General features: G+C 43.3%; 2 protein-coding genes across 4 annotated transcripts in view; one reads left to right on the top strand and one right to left on the bottom strand.

Annotated features, from left to right (window-relative positions):
- prkci (protein kinase C, iota) overlaps window positions 1-8,462 on the bottom strand; it is a 28,244-nt gene extending 19,782 nt beyond the window's left edge. Inside the window, exons 1-2 of the mRNA XM_070973919.1 lie at window positions 7,932-8,462; window positions 90-211 (exon numbers count right to left, since the gene is read on the bottom strand). Of these exons, the coding sequence (XP_070830020.1) occupies window positions 90-211; window positions 7,932-8,014 (205 nt within the window). The 5' untranslated portion in view covers window positions 8,015-8,462. The remainder of the gene's footprint in view (window positions 1-89; window positions 212-7,931) is intronic.
- An 897-nt stretch (window positions 8,463-9,359) lies between these two features.
- On the top strand, window positions 9,360-19,975 carry phc3 (polyhomeotic homolog 3 (Drosophila)). Of its 3 annotated transcripts, none has more exons than XM_070975046.1 (15): window positions 9,360-9,556; window positions 10,964-11,166; window positions 11,639-11,794; window positions 11,889-11,969; window positions 12,076-12,234; window positions 12,405-12,494; window positions 12,762-12,978; window positions 13,104-13,765; window positions 13,865-13,988; window positions 14,389-14,672; window positions 15,425-15,584; window positions 15,658-15,775; window positions 17,540-17,669; window positions 18,299-18,551; window positions 19,248-19,975. In XM_070975046.1, exons 2-15 carry the CDS (start codon window positions 10,999-11,001, stop codon window positions 19,400-19,402), a joined length of 2,757 nt encoding a protein of 918 aa, XP_070831147.1. In that variant the 5' UTR covers window positions 9,360-9,556; window positions 10,964-10,998; the 3' UTR covers window positions 19,403-19,975. The 3 variants fall into 3 exon arrangements, with proteins under 3 accessions (XP_070831147.1, XP_070831148.1, XP_070831149.1); XM_070975047.1 differs by having other exon boundaries at window positions 9,455-9,556; window positions 15,664-15,775; XM_070975048.1 differs by lacking the exons at window positions 9,360-9,556; window positions 12,405-12,494 and having other exon boundaries at window positions 10,967-11,166.
- Window positions 19,976-20,335: the final 360 nt, after the last annotated feature.

Below are 20,335 nucleotides of genomic sequence, written 5' to 3'. Positions count from 1 at the left end.
CATCCCTGGCTGGTCTCTTAGGCCTCCTCTCAGAGTACAGATGGAGCGAAACAGTGAAGGATAGGGAGGAATGGGGAAGGGAGACGTACCTTCCTCGTCAATCCACTTCATGGTGAAGAGCTGGTCATTGTCCATGGAGCACATGTCCCTCACCTCCCCGTACAGGCCCTCGTATGAGATGGACGGCTCAAAATGTGTGATCATGATGTCCCTGCAGACAAGACAAATAGCACTTTATTGGACTTTTGTGATTCCACATTAAGTCTTTTCTTTGTCAGTGTCATTAAAAAATGTGAATGGTGTATCAGTTACATTCATTCAGCCACATTAGACTCAAACCATATCAATGTGTTACATATGAATGATTCTCATGAGTTCCACGTAATGAGGTTCACATATTTTAAATCTGGAAAAATGGCAGCACTGGTAATAAATCAATACAATCAATCGGCAGATAGCCACAGCTGAGGTATGGCAATCAGCAGAAAGAGAAAAAGTCGGATGATACAAGCATCACTAATGACAATAGTCCAAGGGCAAAACAAATGGTAATGAAAACACATGTAACAAATAGTACTACAGCACAAATTTGCTGTATTGATGTTAAAGCAAATACCATTAGAAACATTTAAATGTTTGTTTTCAGAAAGAGGATTCATAAATTAGCTTATGGAGTACTGAGCACTGACTGAGAGCTGTCACTGTGTTACGACACACCAAGGAACCAGAGAATATTTGGTAGTTTTGTTTGATAACTGACTGATTAATCTGCTGATCGTGTGAGCACTACTCATTTACTTCAGACATTAAGCTAAAACACTCCCTCCCTCTCTCTGATGCACTCCAAGGAAAACTCTAGAGAACGCCAGACTTTTGATGAGGAGGGAAAGAGGTGAGAGAGCGTCCTTTTTTTTCCGAGCGCTGCTGTGTGTGAGTCACAGTCTCGCAGTCTGTCACATTTGTGTGTGCATTCATCTGTACAGCATGGTTGTGGGTGGGAGAAAGAGAGCAAAAACAAGAGTGAGAAAGACCGCAAAATAGTGAGGGAGAGAGCCACAAAAGAAAGCAGAATGAATCACAGGCGATGGTGGTTGTAATTGTATTGTGACCGCTTTGGTTAAGGCTCGCTGTCCATCACTGCACTCCATCAATTACTAGAAAGCGGTCAAACCCCTATATTACTCTCTGTCTCTTCAGTTCACACAAATACTCAAACATTCCAGTGAGACACGGGATAAGGAGCGTAGTGGAGGGTGACCGAGAGCATCTATCCCCGTAGATGGGATCATTTGTCCGTCATCATTTCATGGAAGCCTTAGGATTGATGTCGCCAGCTTCGGTGGTGTTTACAGCCCCAAGATGGGGGATGGAGACGGTACACACATTAGCTTTTACAGGTCTGCAGGCGACAGCGGTCTGCACTCAGGCGTCTACATGTGTGGGATCAGCAAAGAGTGGGGAGACAGAATGAGTCAAAACAAGGGGATAAGTGTGGTAAAGAGGTGAAGTAAAAAGGAAAGTAAAGAGGACAGTAATGTGTAAAAGCCATCCCACCAGGCAGGGAGTGACCCGCAAGGACAAGGACCTCTTACTCCCTTTACTGCCGTCGTCAAAGATGGACCCCGTTTTTCATCAACTTGAGAGCTTTACAGCAGGATGATAAAATCCCAACACATGGAGTTAACAACACACACTTTCAAGGACATCTACTGTACAAGTCCAAGGACAGCATGGAGTGTGTAAGGTCACTGCGGGGTCTGTCCTTGCCAGGAGCAAACACAGACATTCCACCAGACCGTGATTTACTGGGTGATGCTTCAGTTTCACATTATTGTTGAGCATCCGCAGAGTGTGGCTCGAGATGGTGCAGCTTCCGTACAGCACGTATTAAAAGTGTCTTGTCTGAAAATCACACGTCAAGAATGAATAAAGCACTGTGAGGAAGAATAAACTGACGTAAACCTCCGACGCCTACTCCTCCCTCTCTTTTCTCACCCTCTTCCACCATCCTGCTGGTGTTAATGATTAGAAGGGGGAGGGAAAGACTGGCAGTTTCTCTCCCACAGTCTGTTCTCTCCTCCAGGACCAGCATGGCAGCCCTACTTCCTCCTAATGCCTTGATAACATCAGAGGATAGAGTGCATGAACATACACAGGAAACGATACGCTGAGGTTCCCACACTGCGACTGTAGACGATCCAGGCGGTGTGTTAATGCCAGCAGGTGACTTTAACTGTGTCACGTGTAACTGGACCTGAGCCGTGGGTGTTCATTAAACACTGTGAGTCTACACTGTAGTTAAAGTTTAGCCACGTCTCAGGTGCCTCAAACAACACCCTCTGTGACACAGAGACACGCTCAGCTAAGCTGCAGCAGGTACAGGAAAGTGGCAGAAACTACAAAGTGATAAAAAATATACTGCAAGCAGAAACACAAAATACTTCCACCCAGATTCTTTTGTTTTTTTGGATGGCTGTTTCATAGGTTCTTACTGCTGAAACAATTAGCTGATGAACAGAACATGATTTTAAAACCATTTTGATAATTAATCATTTCAGTCATTTTTCATGCCACACATTGACCATGACCAGCTGATCAACTGTGAGGATTTGCTGCTAGTCTTTGTCATATGACATGTCTCTGGGTTTGAATATCTCACTTTCAGCTCTGGGAAATTGTGATAGGCATTGTTAACTATTTTAAGACTATTTTATTGATCAATTGTCAGATTAACTGGCAATAAAAATAAACGTTAGTTGCAGCAATCGATTTATCACTTCAGCTCATTTCTTCTAGAAAAAAATTCTGAGGATTCTTTGGTTCAAGCTTCTCAAATGTGATATTTTGCTGGTTTTCTTAGAAAATATTCAGCAGATTAATTGATAAATTAATTGATGCAGCACTAATAATAACTGAGCTTGACAGTATTTTCCCAACCACGCTGATGAGCAGGCAGCCGTTTGATGACTTCTGATGCTTCCTTGAATTTGAAAAATGCATCATTACTAATGAGACATTAGCCAATAAATTCATTTGAATGAAAAATGTATAATTATGTTAAAAACAGAAAGGCGTTGTGTTAGACAAGGGAAACTGAGCCGTGTGATTCCTCGCGGTGACTAAGGCTGAAGAATTTCACAGTGACCAACTGGGAGCTCATCACTGGTGAGTAACTGGGAAGAGGTGGCATTCCACACAGACCTGGCATTCCTCTGCTCTGTATCGCCCTACAGTACAGCTAAATTAAAGAGGGAGGAGGAGGAGGAGGAGGAGGAGGAGGAGGAGTGCTGGCCTCTGCCCCTGGCATCTGAGCTGCCGTGAGTAGGACTCAGCAGCCCCATCTGCCCAGTGTGAAGCCATTCGTCACTGGTGAGCACTCAAGCAGGAAGAAGGGTCTGGGCGCCTCTCTAGGCTTCCTTGAGCACCTAAGACCATCCATCTCTCTGTCATCACTGCCTGCCACGCATGGGTATGGCTCCCGCAACACTTTCGCACAACCCACGAGCACGCACGCGGATCTCCAGAACTGCATGCTAGCACACATACGCTAATGTTTGAAGCAGCACACTGAAGCAAATACAGAAATGCACGTCAAGTTGAAGTTACCAAAACAGCCCCCTAGACACATCCAACATCCGGAACTATCCCACTGCACCCAAGTAAAACCAGGGTGAATGAAACGCAGACTGCAGGATGCTGTGGTCTCCGGGCAACAAGGCCCACCTGTGGTGCTTAACAGGAGGGAGCCTCGCTCCTCGCAGCCAACCAAACGCATTCCTGCTGAGCCTCAGACAAGGTCACCGGTAACAACAGACACATGCGTATGGAAATACCTGAGTTGTATTTCAAACAATCTGCAGGAAGTGTGGACGCTGCAACACACACAATTCTTCTCATACATGTTGGTAGCTGCTGAGAATCTGTGATACAATCATGAGCGAAGATGTGTGTCATTGGGTGGGTGGGTGAGGGTGTATGACTTTGTGGTTGAGTGCTTGAGGGGCTTTCAAAGCAAATGTAAATGGCAAGACAAGGAACGCTTGCCATATTTCAAACAAAGCCAAGCCTTGAAGCACTGATGCAGATGGCAGAGTCTTAGAAAAAGAAGAGCAACTCCTTTCAAAGGAGTAAAATAACTGAACTGCTCCGTCGAGCCGGTATAATCCCAGTTTCCTGCCAAACAACATGCCTTGCAAAGGAATCCTGAAGTTGATCTGGCACATAGGAAGCCCTGTGTTAGTTGGTGTTGGCAACTCTGCAAAACAATGTTTTTTCTGGCCTGACATGGTGACACACTGGCAGCGACATACAGAATTCTTTTCCCAAGAAAATCTGCTACAGTATAAACAGCTCAATATTTTGTAAACTACAACTCTGAGTTGCGTGTAAACTTTTTCTTTTAAAAATAGGCTGGCAAAAAAGTTTAAAACTTGATTGCCAAACAGGACCAAGACAGGCTGACAGGTAAACACAAAAAGAGGAAAGTGTCAGATGATTGGTCTCCTGAGTCCAGAGTCCTCCAAAAACCTGACCAGCTCACCAACAAACACAGGAGATGCATTTCACTCCTGCTTTGTCTTGTTTCTAGAAGGAATGGACCATTCAGGAAAATCAAAGTACGAATGCATGTATGAACCATCAATTCATACAACAAAAAAGTATTACTTAAGATTAATTACTTGCTCACATTACAATAACAAACATCTTGAGAAACGTGCTCTAACTTTACATCATGTAACTAAGCAGGGAGTTCCAGAGCCAACTTGCAGGATCAGGATCAAGCTTGATGCTGATTAACTGTATTGTCTATATAAAGCCCTGTCTGTTTTGCATTCCTTTGTTTGTCAGCTGTCAAAAACTCTCTCTTGGGCCCAATTAAAGACTTGAAATACATACAAAGACTACAGCAAGCCATAGATAGTGAGCCATCAAGGGAAATCTGTGATGCCAGTTATATATGTTCTTTAAGGAGAGCTATGAAACTGTGAAGCATTAGTTACTTTAATAACTGTAATGTACGCCTACAGAAATATAAGTGAGCAGCTGCCTTAGGTGGGAAAAATATTCTAAATTAAGAAAAAAAAGTGAACTATAATATCAGTGTAATGCAATGTACAGACTCCAACAGTGTAAGGTTTATGCAGAAGTCCCAACATGGCGACACCTTCTAGAGCTGAAAAGATAAGTCGATCAATCAATCAGTAAATCAAAACAAAGTTAACTGGTAACTATTCTGATAACTGATGAATTGTTTGAGTCTATTTCAAGCAAAAATGCAAATCTTTGCTCGTACCAGTTTCTTTACTGAGAGCACTTGCTGTTTTTCTCTCTCTCTGTGAATATTATATGAGGCAGGAAAACAACCCATTAAGATGTCACTTGGGGCTCTGAGAAACCAGGATGGACAATTCTCAGTTTTCAAAAAATTTCTAAACAAAACAATTGAGAAAATAATCAGGAGATTAATCGATAACAAAATCTAAAAAAAAAAAAAAAAAACGTTTGTTGTAGCTCAACTACGTCACGCTTTTATTTGCAGTCCATTCACTTCCATTGTGCAGCCTCACTGCCAGTCTCTAGTCATGTGGTCAGTGCATTTGCAGCCTTCTCCATTGACCATCAGCCTGAGTGAGAGCAAAATGAAGACGAGTCAGTGACAGGCTGAGGCTGCTACAGGCTGACACCAGTCTGCTGCTGCTGGCGCTGACTGACAACAGACATGCAGAAAGGAGAGAATGGACTCAAAAAGGACACTACACTGAAAAAAATATGGTGAAACAGTGCCACAGACTAAGGCCATTCAGAGGGTCAGCTTTCATTTGGTACATTTCTGGTTTAAAGGATGGACAAATAAAGTGAAACAGTCAACAAATCAGCTGATTTCATTGATTAGACACATAAAAACAGAACTCATCAGGATGACCGGGAAACCTGCAGAATCTTGAGAGCGCTTGATGTCACATGGTGGATAGTGGCGAGCATTACATGATTACTAAGGCTGCAACTAACGTTTACTTTCAGTATTGTGCTGATTAAACTGTCTTGTTTTTGTCAATTCATTGATTAATCAAGTTGAATAATTAATCCTGGTAGTCTTCAGTTTAAATGGATTGTACTGTCTTTCTCACCTTTTTTTAACTGAAAAATAACTATTAACTGATGGTAACATCTTTGCTGATTATTTTTCAAACAATCAATAAATCGTCTTACTGTTTCAGCTCTAATGATTACATCACGTATTAACTAGTAAGGGTGGAGATGCATTCATTCATTCTTTGAGGCTTGTGCACATTTTAATTATACTGTTTTAGAAGATTTACAAAGACTGTGTTGTTACAACACAATAAAAAAACAGGGAAATAATACTGAGGTGGCCAATACCTGACCTGTCAGTAGTATGAATGTGGTACATTGATTTGGTGCATTTCTAACTCCTCAATCTTCCACTCCTAACTGCTGAAGACAAATAAAAACAACACTTTTGAAACCCAGCTTAATGAATCTCTGGTGCCTAACAATGACACCATTTTACAGTATTCCCTCTTTGGTAGCATAGCTGGAATTCCTCAGCAGCAACCTCATAAAATACTTCACATGCTTTGTTCTGTGAGATGACACCTAATCATCAGCACACATTACAGCGCTCCTGAGGTGTGTCACACAGCCAGTCAGAAATACAACAGGTCTGGCTGAGGTGACTTGTCCTTCACGTTTTTCAAGTCTTGGCTGGGCTCCAATCACTGCCTCCATCAAACAGAGACAGTGGGGCAGGGAGTGTCGTGAAAACAACTGGATGACCAATGATTTCCATCATCATATCCAAGTGTGAAACTAAAACAGGTGAACTGTTGCTGCCAAGGTTGGTATGAGACAAACTCAAAGCACTGGCAGCTCCATAACCCGTGAAAGACGTTGTCAGTGATGGATAATACATTCACTGATATTTCTGTGTCTATAAACTACTGTTTGTCTTGTGTCCAAGCGCAATTTAATAAGGGCTTAATTTAGGTTAATATTAGGCACCACAGAGATTACGGATGAACTGATAATGACACTAACCACTAGTTGTAGGTCTAGTTGGAGTTCATTGTAGGTTCAGGTTACAGTAAGAGGAAACAGAAGAGGAAACACATACAAATGAGGAAACCGACGAAGTGTATTGTGAAGTTTTTTAGGATGTGTTGTGTTGTGTTGTGTCATTACATCATTATCTGTGAAAAATTAGCTGAAACTGACTGATCAGCTTGAGCTCACATTGTCAGGCAGTCCAACCTGATGAATATCAACCACAAAACCTTATTTTATTTGATTGTCTATATCTAAACAAACAGTGACAGTTTCGACATCGATACTCTAATGGGTTTGATTTCCTGTTGTCAATAACTACACATCATAACATTAATCTTTAATCGCCAATTAGCTTGTCAAAATTGTCAATGTGAAATTTATGTTAACCAATGTATATCAGCATTACAAGCTAGTTATAAACCTCATTAAACGGGCTAATGAAGTAGCAATCGGTATCATCTACCTGTGACAGTTAGCAACGATAGTACTAACAGCCGCTGCTAGCAACTGATAGCTAGCTGAGCTGACAGACTAGCTCCAAAGCTTTGAAACTGTGTCAGAAATCGGCTTTTAGTACGACAAACTACTTAGACTGAGTTCAAACCACCTGACAACTTCAACATACTGCTGGCACAATTCTTTAATAACAGAGAGCCGGCTTGTCACTGACAACGCGTCTGGACAGTTTCACCTGTCTGTCTGCCTGGTTAAGTTTACCTAAACCTGGACCCAACATTAGCAAGCCGTTAGCTGGGTTAGCTAATGTTAGCCAACTGGTTAGCTGCCTTTCAGAGTCTAAAATTGCTACTAGTTGGGTTGTAAAGGACATCGATGACATACCGGGAGAAACAGTGATTTCTTACCCTTTATAATAAGCTTTCACCCGGACTTGGTGGGAATTCTCGCCGGGGTGGGACATGGTGCTGTCCCGCAACGTCGGCATCATAAGCTCAGCTGTGGTCAGTCCGACTCACCGATGCCTTCCTTCCTTCTTTGGCTGTCTAGTTGTGTACCACACCCAAAACACTTTGACTTTATACTCCGTCGACACACCGAGTAAACAACGAGGCAAGTGATAATAAAAACGAAGAATTTGCCCTTCTTCAGTGAAACAAAAATAACATGCAAAGTAAAGAAAAACTTGCGGGATCCGCCAAACAACTCCCTACTGCAGAGGCCTAACGACGGATTAGTTCATTGTTGGAATGCCTGGGGTGGCGCATACAGACATGCAGGCATGTAAACCGACGTTCAACAAATAGTGCGTTAAAAACATGACACTACGCTATTTCATACGTATTTTAAGTTAACAACGTGTAAAAAATCAATAAAACGTGGTTAACATCTCTTAAAAGTTAAATATATCTCCTGCCACCATTCCGACTGTACCAACTGATGCGTTTTGTGTGGGTGCGTGCTGCTTTCATGTTCAAACATATGAGCTCGGACATCGTAGAAACCTTCAAGACATGCCGCGCATTCAAGTGCTTTCTTTCGGAAGTGACAACAAAATTGACCAGAAGCAGGTCTTTCCTCAATTTATAAAATGTGTGCGTGTGTGTGTGTGTGTGTGTGTGTGTGTGTGTGTGTGTGTGTGTGTGTGTGTGTGTGTGTGTGTGTGTGCTAGAATGAAGATCAAAAAAGAAAATAAAGGAAAAGACGCTGTGGTTCAAACATTGTGGCAATTGTGGCAACCCACTGAAATGGAAAATATGACCAACCAGAAAGAATTTTTCTTTCTTTCTTTCTTTCTTTCTTTCTTTCTTTCTTTCTTTCTTTCTTTCTTTCTTTCTTTCTTTCTTTCTTTCAGTAGCTTCAGTGGATAGACATAGATTCTAGTAATATATTTCCTAAAGATTGCTTAAATTGTCATTTTTATTCTAAATATGATATGCAGACTACGTGCAGATGTTCATGATACAGTTTGCAAACATACATCAAATTAAATCTGCAGAGCAACAATCTATTACAAAGCATTATTCACAGTCAAATATACTCATGAAATGGGATTTCTTCTTGTTTTGCAGGTAAGTGGTGAAACTGAAAGGTGTCTTCTGAGAAAACAAACCCACAGGAATGAATAACTTCTTTCACAGCAGCCCATCAGCGGCTTGTGTCTTGCATTTTGAAATAGTCTCCTGTCGCATCTTTTCCCTCACACAGCTTATGGAGCTCAGGTCCGTGTGCCTTTCCTCTTTTTTTGCGGGAATCTTTTAAAACTTCCAGACAAAAGCCATTTAAAGCGGTTAAAAACATTTTAACCCGTCAAACACCCCCGGCACCTCCATGCAGTGACTCCCCCGGCTGTGGAAGGTCCTCCCGCACTGCGAGCGGTGCTGTGTCAGGGCTGTTTTTGATCGCCTGCTATGAACCGTCTGATTTTTTTAATCTCCATTTTAGACAGCACTGACGCATCAGTAGACTTCATGACTGGGACAAAGTGCCGGCGTATGGTCAGTTCCTGATGGCCCATGTCTATCAATACCAGGCAGGTAACGCCGACAAGAGGTGACTGTTTGTGCATGCATAAAGCGCCGTCTGAGAAACGAGAGGCAGAGCGACAGGGAAAGACATCCCGATGTGTTGAATGTATTATCCGAAGGCTCCTTAATTATATACTGTGTATTTAGGCTGAGACTAATTTGTGATCGTTCAGGGTTTATCGAGATTATCCTGCCGGCGTTTAATTGGACAGAACCGGCTCTGCAGCAAAAAGCAATCAATATTCAAGATGCTACAGCAGTGGAGACCACCAGTGTCAAACCTTGTGAAATATGGCAAAGAGCATCACTATTTAAGGCTAGCTCTTTGAGATTATTAAATCAATCTCATGAAAATATGTTACTCACATTTAGCTGGTTTTATTAGCAGTTGAGAGGAAAATAAACCCTCCAGCACTGGAGCATCTTTGTCTGTTTGCCTCTTTACAGTAAAGTAACCTCTACACCCTTCTCTGAAAATCAATCAGTAATAAGGATGATTTACCTTTTTTATACATATTCATTAGTTCTTCATAGAGATGTTTTCACAGGTTACATGAAATAATCCCTCTCTGTTTTTCTTCATGTTGTGGTGTTATTGCTTATTCTAACTTGTGTGTAGAGCTACAGTATGATTTGATGATTCACTTATACTTTCTGCTTTAAGATGCTCTGAAAACCACAAAGTTTAGTTTGTTTAATTTTTTTTATATATATAACACACACTTTTCAAGAATATTGCTAAAAAGGGAAACAAACTGTACATTTTAAAATGTAATGACTTGATATGTATTTTATTTGTATGCTTTGTGGATTAATTTCCTTCAGGGCACAGCAGACTAAAACCAAACCGAACTGAACGAATGAAGCAACGAATGATTTGTCCCATTTCAGTCAGACATCAACATGTCTGTACTATACAATACCCCAAGATCAGAATGGGCAGATTTTACACTGCAGTAAACTCTGTCATATCAGTTAATATTTTCAAAACAAAATCACAGAAATATTGTTGAATAACAGGCAAAATTAAACATGAAGGTCGAGTTCAGTGTCCTCTGTGTGATGGATATTCTGTTGATGAATATGTGTGTAGATAATCTGGAAAGGAAAAACCACCTCTTCAATTTTGTGTTCGTGTAATATACTGTAGTTTAACCATTTGAAGCATTAACACTGGATGGGTTGGGTTTTTTTTTTAATTAAATTAACAGTTATTCAGTATGTAAATCTCCAACAGGTGTTTAAAATCTCTTTCTATTCTCTTTTTTCTACACTAAACTAAAAGCTTTTGCTGCAGACAGGCAGTTTAGAAAACTGTCAAACCACAAACGAGCTAAGCAGCACGGGTCCGACCAGCCAGTCAGAACTGTTTAACTACCTCCTTTTAATTAATGTCTATTTTACCTCCACAGTTTTCCCATTGCTGAATCTGTGTGTGACCTGGGAGATGGATAGGCAGAGCCCAGGAGAGAAGCAGGCAGACACTAATAGGACCCCCACCCCCACCACATCAGCTGCCGTCACCATGGCAACAGTCAGCCCCAGCAGCACCACGTGCACCCAGGCGCCCTCTACTTCCCTCAGCATCATCTCACCCGACAGACAGGCAGTTCAGGTAATAGACAGTAACAGGGACCTCTGCAGGTATTGTTTGACTTGACTGGGGGTCATGGTAATAGACTGTGCCTGCAACATCTGCATGCATTGTATACCGTCAGCCAGTCGAGGTAATAGACATAACTTTGGACCTCTGCATGCATTGTTTAATTTTACGGACAAGGAGTCCAGGTAATAGACAGCCCCAGGGACCTCTGCATGCATTGTTTGACCTGCCAAGCAGGCAGTCCAGGTAATAGACAGTACCTGGTACCTCTGCAGGTATTATTCAACTTGACCAGCAGGCAGGCAACAGATGAACTCCTCTAACTCTCACTAAGAATGAAAAATAGGCAGTACAGGAAATAGACTGTCCTTGGTACTATTGTGAAAGTTTAGGAAAGAGGCTACTCAAACACATATTACAATACAATTGAATCTCCCTGGCATGGGATAAATCAAGATGATGTGTCCATCGTGTGATGCAATAGGTGATCCAGCAGGCCATTCACAGACCTCAGAGCATGGCGGCCCAGTACCTGCATCAGATGTACGCAGCCCAGCAGCAGCACCTCATGCTGCAGACAGCAGCCCTGCAGCAGCACCAGCACACCCCCCATCTGCAGAGTCTGGCCACCATACAGCAGGTCAGATGGTGTCTCTGTCACGTGTTAGCGCGAGCAAGATGAGTCATTTTCACCTGATCTACAGACTGTGTGATATCTCTCAAATGCTTTTCAGGCTTCAGTCTGTCAGAGGCAGTCACCTTCGTCATCCAGCGGCAGTTTGGTTCATCAGCCTGCTGGTGTTTCCCAAAACTCAGTAGGTATCTTTGTTATTACTACCATCAATCTGAGCTGCTCTCAGCACAGATATTAACCTCGGCATCCTTCTTTTATCATTATTCATTATGCTGCATCGAATCCAGATTACTTTACCAGCATCTCCAGTCACAGCGCAGCTGATTGGCCGAAGCCAAACGTCCAGCTCCACCGGTTCTTCAACCACCATATCCCAGCAGGCCATGCTCCTCGGAAACAGACCAGCCAACTGTAACCAAGCTCAGATGTACCTTCGCACTCAGATGGTACACATCTTTTCACCTCAAGCTTTTTGTCATGCTGGTACTTTAAAACTGCATGACTGGTTTGCCCTATTTCTGTTTTTAATGAATGCATTTTCTGACAACATGGAATTTCTTTATTTTTAACCAACGAGCTACCTGTCTCTCCCTGCTTTTTGCTTTTCTTCTGTTAGCTCATTCTTACCCCTGCAGCCACGGTGGCTGCAGTTCAATCAGACCTCCCCGCTGTCACCTCCTGCTCCTCTTTACCTACCTCCTCTCAGGTACAAGCTTGGCCAGGCATCAAATTAGAATAAACCCATGCATGCCACAAGACTGTAACATTATAGAGTTCAGGATGCACTATGAGCATGAGCCGTGTTGCAATATTGAGAGATGTGGCCGCAATAGTGCGGCTTGGGATTTTGATGAATGTTGGAGGAAGCACTAATAAAGTTGAATTAAAGGCACTGAAGGACTGTCATCCCCACAGCCCATGGCATTTATAATCAGTGTAAAAATGACTTTCTGTTGCATATATTCATGTGCAGAATCTAGCTCTGCGTGCCCACTTGCCTGGAGCTCTGGCTACAGCCCACAGTGTGATTTTAAAGCCATCCACACAGTCCCAAACCCTGACTCCGGCTGCATCTTTATCAAAGACGTCAGTCTGTACGCTGAAGACCAGCCAGCTGACCGACAACTCAACAGAAACAGGTCCGGCTGACGTCAGCCGGCTGGCCTCAGGACCCCAGATAATAACCCCAGGTGAGCTAATGTGTTCAAGTACTGAAGTTTAAAGGAAAGATTACGAAAGCCCATGTTTCCAGATTAAGTGATGAGTCACAACGTAGTTCTGTTCTATGTCTGTCTATGCTTCGCTCTACTTGCAGCCTACTCTCCGGTGCAGACCCACGCTCTGGTAAAGCAGCAGTTGTCCTGTCCACCGGGCCAGCGGCTGGCCCACCACCAGCTCATCCTCCAGCAGGCTGCAGGAGGAGCTGCAAACCCCAGACAGCTCCAGCCCATCGCTCTAAGAGTAGCATCTCAAGAAACTAACTCCAAACCTCTTCCTCTCTCAGTTAAAAGACTGACCACTCCCTGCACCCAGTCACAAACCAACAATGAACCCCAAGCCCCTTCTTCTTCTTCCTCCTCCTCCTCCTCCTCCCCTCCTTCTTCATCTGTCACCACCGTGTTTGCATCATCAGCTCAGACCTCAATCACAGCTGCCACCGTTCAGCCTCAGCCTCCTCCTCTTGTGGCAGCTCCGCAGCGTCGGACCTCATTCCCACAAGTGCAGAACCAGCCTCCTCCTCCTCCTCCACCTCTGGTTCTCCCCAGGCTGCCCCAGAACCCCCCTGCCTCCCTCCAGAGGCTGTCCCTGCACTCGGTCCAGGCTTTGGCTGTCCAGTCGGGTCGGATGCTGCTGACAGAGCAGGAGCTACCTGTGGCGGAGGCACTGGTCCAGATGCCTTACCAGAACCTCCCACCTCCTCAGACGGTGGCTGTTGATCTGAAAGTGCATCCAGTCAGACGCAATGAAACTCCATCGGTGAGTCACCGTGTGCTGTGCAGATAAGATTAGATTAAGATTGGTCTGTTCTCAGTATGTGTTATTTTGATCAAGGGTTTGCTGTGATTGGAATTTCAGTCGGGGCAAACATGCAAAGTGAATGGATTGAGCTCAGAGGAGAGGAAAGATGAATGTTCTCCCAGTCCACAGAGAGACAGGACCACAACACCTATCACTGGGACCACTAAGCAGAATGGTGCAGGTAAGATATGATAATGCAAGAATAAAATATAGAGGAAAAGAATACAATACAATAAAACCTCTCTAACCCTGCAGACTCTCCTCAGTATCCAGAAGGGTGTTTCCTAAAGGTGGCTCAGAAAATCAAAGCCTATTGTGAAAAGCTTGTCTTGAATGAACCCAAAAAAATCTGAACCAGGATCAGTGTGATAAAGCTGGTGTTGCATAGCTAGTTCACACTATGTTCAGTTCACTCTAAGCCACTCACCATCAGGTAAATCTGTGTTTCTTAACTCAGGTGAGACTTATTTAAAGCTCCCTTATGAAACTGAATATCCTGAAATAAGCCTGGTTTAACTGTTGATCTTGCTTTATGAAACACGCCTCAGTTCTGTTATCTTTCATGCTCTCTTGCTCTGCAGTGATGAGTTCATCCCCCATCATTTCCAGTCGCTCGGTGATCAGGTCACCAGTTGTGGAAGAGCCGTCGCAGCTCACCAGCAGCAGCAGCAGCAGCAACAGCAACCCCCCTCCTCCATCTCCTCCTCTACCTCCTCCCATCCTGCCAGCAGCAGTAAGAGGTCCCAGCCAGCCTCCATCATCTCCAGCTAGCCTCCCAGGGAGCCCTGACCGGATACTTACAACCCACGTCCTTACGCACCTCATAGAGGGCTTTGTCATCCGAGAGGGCCTGGAGCCATTCCCGGTAATTTTGACTTGAAATTTTATCTTGAAACCCTCCAAACTGACACTGTGTCTTGCGGTTTGTTTCTTGGTGGTTAATATGAACATACACATACTGTTACAATGTTGTGGCTAGGCAAAAAACAAGAAAGCAGTTCCAGGGAAACACAGCAATTCTCTAAAAAATGGGGTAACCAGGGACTAGGCTAGAAATACTCACAGGAATCTCAGGGAACAAGGAAGGGAACACACTCGCTTAAATAGACAGGGTTAGGAGACTCATCGGACACAGGTGAACGCAATCATGCAACCACAAGGGCGAGAGGAAGTAAAGGAAGTAAAGTAAACTCTGACACATGAGGGATGGCTCCAAAATAAAACAGGAAATAGCAAAGCAGTCCAGATCCTAACACATATTCGCTATTAACTTGTTGCTTATTAGCATGCATATTAGTAGCATATTAGAGACACATAAGAGTTTTCCTCAATAACCTCCTAAATATTAATTGTAGGTATGGAATTTGTACATGAATTACAGTCTTGATAAGCCGAAGCCCCAGAATAATGCATGAATAAGTGCTTTATAGTGACTACTAAAGAGCCAATATGCTACTAATATACATGCTAATAAGTAACTTGTTAATGGTGAATATATGTAAAGTGTGACCCTATAATCTAATGAAAAATAACACCCTATCTGTATCTCCACAGAATTCATTTCTTTCCATGTCAGTGTGTGAGATTTTACTTTTATAATTGGTCCTCTTAATGCAGGTGGTCCCCTCATCGCTCTTAGCAGACCAGCAGGCTTCACTTCCTGAATCCCAGGAGATCCAAACCAATGGTGACGCAGCGGCAGAGGACAGTCCTCTGGATGCTGACCAGTCGGACTCAACAGACTCTGAGATGGAAAACGATGGCCCTGCAGCAGATGGTGAGGTGATGTGTGTGTGTGTGTGTGTGTGTGTGTGTGTGTAGATGTATGACTAACAGCTGGTCTTGTGAAGTTGCAGAGCTGGAGCAGAGTGTGGCAGGTGTGCTGCAGTGTGAGTTCTGTGGGAGCAGAGGTTACGCTCACACGTTTCTGCGCTCCAGACGCTTCTGCTCCATGACGTGTGTCAGACGGTAAATAAATCGCTCACGCATCCACATGTGATTGCCACGTTTCTGGTTTTCAGGTAGTGCACTAACAACAGCTCAATTAATAAGGACAAAGAACATCAAGCATCGCTCTGGTTCAGTCCAGTACTGAAAATGCATTTTGATATAGTAAAACTACATTTCACGTGATGAAAGCTGATGAAAACATGTAAATTGGATGATGTTCTTTATTACCATGGACGAACACACTGGAGTTTATTTAATTCAGAAATATTAATTAGAGTATTGAATGTCTATTAATCAACCGCTAAAAATAGTCCCCAACAAATCCACTAATTACTCCTGTTAGTGATGTTTGCTAAAAACTACAGTACCCAGCTGCTTTAGGAAATTAGTGAGCATGTTAAAAGATAAAGCTATGTATTTGTGATGTCCTCACTGATGTATGATCATGGACAGGGCAGGGAAGCCAGACATTATTTGGTCTTTTTATGTAAATATAGAATAACGCCACACTTATCATTTAAACAATGACTGATGATTTTAATGACTGATTAATTTCATAGTGTTGGATTAATATTATTTTAAAGAGCAGATGCTGAATTGGGTATTTCAGCTTTGTTTTAATGTAAGTTTGCTTCCCAGCTGCCTCGTCACACTGCCTGGTAAATTATGTGCAAATAATGAGTCTCATCCCGCAGCAGCTACATGTGCCCTTGAACAAAGCACTTTACTGTAGAATATAGTGCAGTGGAGCAGTTCAGAGGTCAACAAAACATGACTGCAAAAGGCTTTTACCACAGAAGAACACCCCACCTTGTATAAATAAAGATAAAAAAAATGCAGCATTATGTTTCCTCTACCGCACAAGACAAGTACATGAAAAGACATGTTGTTTGTCTCGGTGGTGGTGAGACACGTCATCTGTCATCTGGAATCCATTGCATTTGGGTAACAATAAAAAGTCTCAAGGGTATAATCACTCCCAGGTTTCCCTTTTCCATCCAGGCATCAAAGAGGGCAGCTTTGAGTCCAGATGCACACTATCAGCTCAGTGGCCAACAGCTAACGGCCTGTCTGCACTCAGCAGCACACACAGGAAAATAAAACCTCAGACGCGTTTGTGTTTCACAGATGATATCATGACTGCAGTGCCACCACGACACAGATGTGACCATCTGCAGCATATGAATCCAGTTTAAAGTGGCAGTTCAACCCAAAATCAATCTTTTTTCCTCTTACCTGTAGTGCCTTTTATCCATCTAGACTGTACTGGTGTGAGGTGCAGAGTTCTGGAGATATCGGCTGTAGAGACGTGTGTCTTCTCTTCAATATGATGGAAGTAGGTGGCACTCGGCTTGTGTTGCTGAAAGCACCAAAAACTCAACAGCAATGTCTAATTCCAGAAATCATGACCCGGTTAGTTAAGATAATCCACAGACCTTGTCTTTTGTCTACCGAACTACACCCACCAACTGTATCACTGTGCAGAAGGAAGCATCCATCCATCCATCATCTACTCATGTGACTCGAGCTCGTGGCAGCAGGGGATGTAATCATTAGTGGCATCCTCCTCAACTGAGCTTTAACTAATCTCCACAAGCCAGCACTGACAGGGGTTAGGGGAGTAGGTGATGGTTGGCGGATGTAGCCTACATCTCCACAACTCAGCAATTCACCCCAAAATCATCTAGATGGAAAGATAGCTCAGCAGGTGACAGGTAGAAAATGTATTTTTGATTTAGAGGCGGACTGTCCCTTTAATGTTTTGAGTCTGTCTGTGTTTAGGTTCAGTGTGAGCTGCACCAAGCGTATCACCATGCTGAGAGCAGGTCGCTGGGGTCGCAGGCCCATGGGCAGGAGAGGACGACCCCCCAGCAGAGTCAACGGAGCCTCCAGAGAACATTTTCTGAGACAGGTCAGTTAGCATCACTGACCTGGCGCACAGGGCAAAACGCTGCAGCGCTGCAGGGATCACTGGACCCACGAGACAAGCTGCTCTCTGGGGAGCAGCTGCATGTGACAGGAGCAAAGCGCTGAAGGAGACCCCTGGCTTGTGAGCATATTTTCAAAATTGTGCCGTTTCATGAAAAAAAAACAAAAAAAAACAGGAAGCCTGGGGTTCTTTCAACAACTGTTTTTTTCCTTCTTTTATTTGAGTCATATCAAGTGGCCTGAAGAGATAAAAACAATTTCCAGAAACCCACAAGAAAAAAATGGAAAGAGGAAAGTCTGAAAAAATAAACTTGTGTGGCAGAATTTATTTTTCTGCTCTCCGTATCCTGATAATCATCAGATTCATCTTTCAGTCCCTCATGGGGGTCCCGACCCCAAAGTTGGAAACCACTGGTCTATAGCTTAATAACAACTGTTGTCGATGAAGAAAACAAAAACAGAGTGGCTAAGTGTGTTACGGCCAAACTGCAGAATGAAACAATAAAATATACTAAAATGACAAAATAGCATGGCAGGACAAAAAAAGTGAGAGAAAAAGAAGCCTGTAAAACAATAAATCTGATCTTATCTGATCGTCTTTGTGCTCCACAGGCTCGGGGCTCGTTCGGCCGAGAGGAGGCCCAGGATGACCAGGAGGAAGAAGAGGAAGATGAGCCTCCGGTTCCCATGACAACCCGGCTCCGTAAACAGGCTGAGAGGGAGCGAGAGAGGGAGAGAGAGCAGGAGCGAGAGCAGGAGCAGAGGATGACAGAAACGAACAGCGTCTCCGATGGAGAGGACGACGTCGGCTGTCCGTCTCAGTGGAACGTAGAACAAGTGTGTTCTTACATCGGCTCCCTGCCAGGTACTGCTGCGACGTCGACACACCTGTGGTCACTGAAGCGCGTGGTCACTTATTGATTTCAGAATAGAAATGAAAGTACTATTTCATTTAAGCAGCTCTTAAAGATTTCTTGGTCAGGTGGTGCAATCGTGAACATTTTATTACTTTTAAAAGATTATTTTCTTTGGAAACATGGTTGATTTTCAGTGTCATCTCCAGCATGCTCATAAGCAGCCAAACAAGAAAAACTCCATGTCTGTCGCAAACAGGCTGCGATGAGCTGGGCTCCATTTCCTGCCTGTGACTATTTGCATCTTATAAATGCAAAACAAATGATGAACAGAATACAAACAACCATTGGGTTATTTCTTGCATTTGAATTTATATAGGTAGTTATGCAGCACACATGTTTTTTCCTCCTGCTAAGTGATGGTGCTGCTCGCAGAATAAACAGCTTATTCTTCATTTATATTGCAAACGCCGCTGCTGCCTTCAAGGACATAAAGCGAATCACCTCCCGTGTATCAAATTAATGCCACCAGATGTTCAAAGCAGCTAAGGTACCTTTGCTTAAACTGCCCCATAAAAGCTGCAGCAGGCCCCCGTTTTTGACATTGTGAGAATAAATATGTCATTGCATAAGCCTGATATTTGTGTTTAAGCTTGTGTAATCACGTAGAGATATGAACACACTCTGTCTCTCCGTCTTTTCTCCAGGTGGTCAGGATGTGGCCGATGTGTTTCGCTCCCAGGAAATAGACGGACAGGCTCTGCTGCTTCTGACAGAGGAGCACCTGGTCAGCACCATGAACCTTAAACTGGGACCTGCACTGAAGCTCTGTGCCCACATTAATTCTCTGAAAGATGCATAAACAGGGAACACTCCCACCCTCAAAGAAGGGATTCGTGTCCATCCGGATCAGGATGAAGAAGAACATCAAGCTGTTTCACCTGGACGTAGAGAGCCGATCATGAATGAACAGGCTGCAGTTTTTCCTGAGACCACTGCCAAGGACTTCACTCCCGAAGCCTCCAGCTGTTCCAGCTGTTCGTCTGTCACAGAGGGAAGTCCACCTCCCGTCGCAGCAGACTTTAACAGAGACGAGCCGCTCTTTCGCTCTCCTCTCGTCATTCATCGTAGTGATTGTAGCAGTTTGGCTCCGGTTATCCATTTGTTTCAAAATGGTTTTAAAAGCCCTTTGTATCATTTGTAAACAAAGAAAACAACTTTACACTGACACTATTACGCATAAAAGTTAAAAAGTACAATCTCAAAGTTTACAGAACAGATTATTGCCCACTATCTTACAGATGAAATTTGATATGCTGATCATCAGCAAGCAAACAGCTCTAATGACTTATGGAACCAAACAGACTTCAAGGTTGTTATTTATGAATTATTTATTATTGCCATAATTAATATTCAAATAAAACCATGCAAATAATCTGCTCTATTTTCTGGTTTTGTGAAACATTTCAAAAAAGGTGTTAAAACACCAAGAGACCCTCAGCGAGTCAGGATGCACTTTTGTTTCTGGACAGCAAAAGAAAACGTGACCTTGTCATTTATATAAAACTGAGTCAGCACGGCTCCATCAGAAATATTTGCAGGAAATAAGTGAGGTCTGCTGAGCAAAGCACAGATAAGAGTCAAGACTGCAGCAGATAAACACCTATCTTGATGACATATTTAAAACCATCCTTTAAAAGGCCTCATCAGGCAGGTTCAGACTCAGCTCCAGACAGGCTGTCTGTTTAAAGGTTGTCTGTTCATTTCAATTGTTCAGAAATAAGATGTCTATGCG

Source organism: Chaetodon trifascialis, chromosome 11, assembly GCF_039877785.1.
Source record: "Chaetodon trifascialis isolate fChaTrf1 chromosome 11, fChaTrf1.hap1, whole genome shotgun sequence".
Lineage (NCBI taxonomy): Eukaryota > Metazoa > Chordata > Actinopteri > Chaetodontiformes > Chaetodontidae > Chaetodon > Chaetodon trifascialis.
The sequence above is the reverse complement of the archived record's forward strand: the minus strand, read 5'-3'. Positions and strand labels throughout refer to the sequence as shown.

Coding starts and splice junctions, on each gene's coding strand:
- phc3 (XM_070975046.1), top strand. CDS start 10,999: ATGGATAGGCAGAGCCCAGGAGAGAAGCAGGCAGACACTAATAGGACC. Junction 11,970..12,075: donor CTGGTGTTTCCCAAAACTCA/GTAGGTATCTTT, acceptor CATCGAATCCAG/ATTACTTTACCAGCATCTCC. Junction 18,552..19,247: donor TTACATCGGCTCCCTGCCAG/GTACTGCTGCGA, acceptor TCTTTTCTCCAG/GTGGTCAGGATGTGGCCGAT.